Source organism: Gekko japonicus, unplaced genomic scaffold, assembly GCF_001447785.1.
Source record: "Gekko japonicus isolate JY-2015 unplaced genomic scaffold, Gekko_japonicus_V1.1 scaffold1360, whole genome shotgun sequence".
Lineage (NCBI taxonomy): Eukaryota > Metazoa > Chordata > Lepidosauria > Squamata > Gekkonidae > Gekko > Gekko japonicus.
In genome coordinates this window covers 500,385-504,482 of record NW_015165281.1, presented here as the reverse complement: position 1 = coordinate 504,482, position 4,098 = coordinate 500,385, and the positions used below count along the sequence as shown (strand labels likewise).

Below are 4,098 nucleotides of genomic sequence, written 5' to 3'. Positions count from 1 at the left end.
GTTGGTTTGAAGCAGCAGAACAAAGTTTGAGTCCGGTGGCACCTTGAAGACCAACAAAGTTTAATGCTGGGCCCTAAGCTTTCATATGCAGGCACAGAGCAACTGAGAAATGCGGGAAAAGATACTGCTGATGAGGATATGCTTAAAGTTCTTCATAGGGGGTATCTAACACCTGCAAAGCTGTCCCATACACACGGTCATTCGTCACCGCTATGCTGGAAGCGCTGCGGCTCAAAAGCTACATTCATCCACACTTGGTGGGAATGTCCTTTAGTAGCAGATTACTGGAAGCAGATCATTTCTAACATTCAAACCCTTACAGGATATGATTTACCGTACGATCCAAAGGTGATTTTGTTTCACCTTTGGCCTGATGACGGTCCACCTGAGAACAGGAGACAGTTGATTAATATTTTAGTAATTGCCGCAAAGATCTCTCTGGCAAGTAAATGGAAAACAGACTTCCTCCCGACCATGCAGCAATGGCTACATAAAGTGTGGGATTTCTTTCTTCAGGAGAAAGCATCTATATGGCTAAGTAATAAAGACGCTGAACGGCACTTACTAAACCCTTTAGCTAAATGGGCTCCAATCATTGATAAAATGAATTTGGATAAGTTCGATTGGGAACATATAAAGTCACCGAAATTTAAGATGCTTGTCTTAGGGTGAGAGTTTGTTACTTGTGTTTTCAGCATTTGAAGTTTAGTTAGACATAATGGGTCGATAGGGCTCACAGTGTCATCAACTGAAGATAGGGCTCTCAGTGTCATCAACTGAATAACATTTATTTTTTGGTTTTTTGTAGTTTTGTTTCTTTACTCTGTGTGCTTAATCAATTTTATCAAAAATTTCATGTTATTTCTCTGTACTTAATGTGTTATGATGAAGTTTGAAATTTAATAAACAGTTATTATAAAAAAAGGATATGCTTATGTTAATTTTAATTAACCTGCCAGAACTGTATGAAAATACAGTGTCTCAAATTGAGACTGACTTCTCCCTCCAAAGCGTTATCAATCAACGTGAGGAGGAATATGACACGTGGGAATTAAGGAAAGCAGAGACTAGCCAATGGCACCGAAAATGAATATCAAAGGGGAGAAAATCTGTCATCTCTGTGGGAAGCGAGGACACATCGAGAGGGACTCCACGACTGCTAGGCAGAGGATAGCCTTTCCCAAAGCAAAGAGGGGAACTGGCAAAGAACCTCCACTCAAATTTAAGGTGCAGCCAATAAAGAAGCGTGTGTGCACACAAAAACGTATACCTTGAATAAAACTTTGTGGGTCTTAAAGGTGCCTGACTGGACTCAAAACTTTGTTTTTCTTGTTTTTGCTTTGTTGATTTTGTTTTAGAGTGGTCATTTTGCATCCAAGGTCAGCTTCCTTTCAAAGGGATTTCAAAGCACCCCATATCCGAGCACTACGGAACGTGTCTGGGGCAGAACACATCCTCTAGCTAGGGTGTCCCCCCCCCCTCCACTATTCAGCCTATGCCCATTGGCCTGGCTCTTTCAAAATCTGCTACCGGAGGCCACGGCTTGAGGCAAGCAGCTTACCTCCAACTTGCTGTTATCCAGGCCAGACAAAGTCATTTCCTCCATTTTCATTTGCAAATACTAAGGAAGAAGACACCAAGAACGCAGCATAGCACGGGCCGAGCTCAAACGGGAAGGGATCCTCCTGTGTGCAGAAAAAAACACCAATATATTTCATTCAAAGAGGATTGCGTTGTAAACGCTGCTGCGGAACGGAGCAGGTGCTTTCTGTGCAGGTTTTCACAGACCAATCAACTCACTGCTTAAGCTGAGGTAGGATTTACCTATGGACCAGAGGGGTGAAGGAAACACGCCTATTTTGCTATTAGCCAGTTAGGTGCAAGGAAGGAGGAGGAGGAGGAGAGATTGGATTTATACCCCGCCCTTCACTACCTAAAGGAGTCTCAGAGCGGCTTACAAACTCCTTTCCCTTCCCCTCCCCACAACAGACACCCTGTGAGGGAGGCGGGGCTGAGAGAGCTCTGACAGAAACTGCTCTTAACAGTTCTGAGAGAACTTGTGACTGACCCAAGGCCACACCAGCAGCTGCAGGTGGAGGAGTGGGGAATCAAACCCGGTTTTCCCAGATTAGAGTCCTCGCTCCTAATGACTACACCAAACTTGCATCTTTTCCGTGCAAGAACACTTCTTTCAAGAAGCACTTTGCCTCTTGACAGCTGGGCAAACCTTTCTCATTAAAAGTGATTTTTTCCAAAATGCTTTAAGAGAGGCTGCTGATCGGAGGGTGCCTCATAAACGGATCTCAAAGGCTTTTTAGTAGTTTCGTCTAACTAACTGACCAACAGTGCAACCCTCTGCAGTTACTCCAGTATGAACCCACTGAAACCAAGAGGCTTAGAGGGGAGTGACTCTGCAAACGATTGCCTGACAAATGTCACCATCCTGGCAGGGAGATTCGATAATTTGCTGGCATGCAAGCTATACGAAGACCTACAGCAGACATCTGACTTGCACCGTTCTCTGGCTGCCGTTCACAGGCTCCAGCTCAGTGTTTTCCCAACCTGTGGATTGGGACCCAAAAGTGGGTCAGAAAGCCTCTACAAGTGGGTCGTGGGCCAGCCCTCCATAACTGTCACTCCTGCCCTTTCCACTGCTCTCTTCTGTATTGTGGAAACGAAGATGAAGAAGAGGAGGAGATTGGATTTATACCCCACCTGTCACTACCCGAAGGAGTCTCAGAGCGGCTTACAATCTCCTTTCCCTTCTCCTCCCCACAACTGACACCCTGTGAGGTCGGTGGGGCTGAGAGAGCTCTTTCAAGGACTGCTCTTGAGAGAACAGCTCTGAGAGAACTTGTGACTGACCCAAGGTCACACCAGCGGCTGCATGTGGAGGAGTGGGGAATCAATCCCAATTCTCCCAGATTAGAGTCCACGCTCCTAACCGCTACACCAAACTGGCTCTGACGCTAGAAACAGTATCTTCCATGTAATACATGAGCTGGTATTTTTTCTTCATTGTGTATACGTGTTGATCAAGTAAAAGATGTCCTGACGGTTACCAGAATGAGTTTCTTAGAATCTTAGAGGGGAATTAGAAGGAGTATTGGAGAGGGTGGTCAGAGGCTGGCATGGAACCTCCCTATGCAAAGGCAGTGCGTGTCTGAATGCCACTTGCTTGGGGTTCATAGTGGAGACAGCTGCGCCCATCACGTGATGTCTGTGTCAGAACCCAGAGCTAACAACGAAGTACACGCATTCAGGAACGGTGATACTTTTATTGCAAAGCTATAGATGCAGTAACACAGGCACTGTTAGGAATGGCCACAGCACTAGAGCATAATAGGATATAGGGTATTCGTATGCACCCCCCCCATGGCATTGACCAATTAGGGACCCTCCCGCGCGCGGGATAAGTCAGGCAACCGTTAGGTGGCTAAAGCTGAGAACCTGGAGTCTCTCACGTACATAGGAGCCCTCCAGACAACACAACCTCCTCCTGCACATCTGTAGAGATAAGCGTTTCAGCAAAAGCAGAGCAGCAGGGATAGGAATGAAATAGCAATTAACAAGACACAGAATGAACTCCCCAACCCCCATGGCAGCATAGCTGACAGTCTGTTGGCTTCTCAAAAACATTTGGTTGGCCACGGTAGAAAGTGGAATGCTGAACTTAGATGGGTGCTAAAGGTCACTGTTCGCCTGGGGTGCCAAAATACCCCGGGCAGGCCCTGGATGGGTCACCATACCAAGTAAATTTGGACTTGTGGGTCACCGTACCAAAAAGGTTCGGAACAACTGCTCCGACTATATGGATGCAAGAGTTTGGTGCCCTCTAAAAGGGCCGGAGGCCATGGAAGAACGGTTACCCCATCAGCCGGATTGCTCACATCTTCCTATCACTCCAGCAAGACTACCCTGCAGACCCCAGAAACGTGGCTCGCCACTCGTCGTGGTCCAGTGTCCTGTGAAATCTTGGAAGCCAGAGAAGGAACTGACATGATTCCCACTTCCATTTTCATGCCTAACTTTTTTGCGTGTTTGTTTATACAAAGATGACACCAGAAGCAGAAAATCTCAGGATGCGGAACTGTGCTG

The 4,098-nt window shown here is 46.4% G+C and overlaps 1 protein-coding gene across 1 annotated transcript in view; it reads right to left on the bottom strand.

The window, feature by feature from the left end:
* The window catches only part of LOC107109644 (ataxin-7-like protein 3), a 10,563-nt gene extending 8,891 nt beyond the window's left edge, over positions 1-1,672 (bottom strand). The window contains exon 1 of the mRNA XM_015410315.1: positions 1,562-1,672. Coding sequence (XP_015265801.1) covers positions 1,562-1,612 — 51 coding nt within the window. The 5' untranslated portion in view covers positions 1,613-1,672. The remainder of the gene's footprint in view (positions 1-1,561) is intronic.
* Between the last annotated feature and the right edge of the window lie 2,426 nt (positions 1,673-4,098).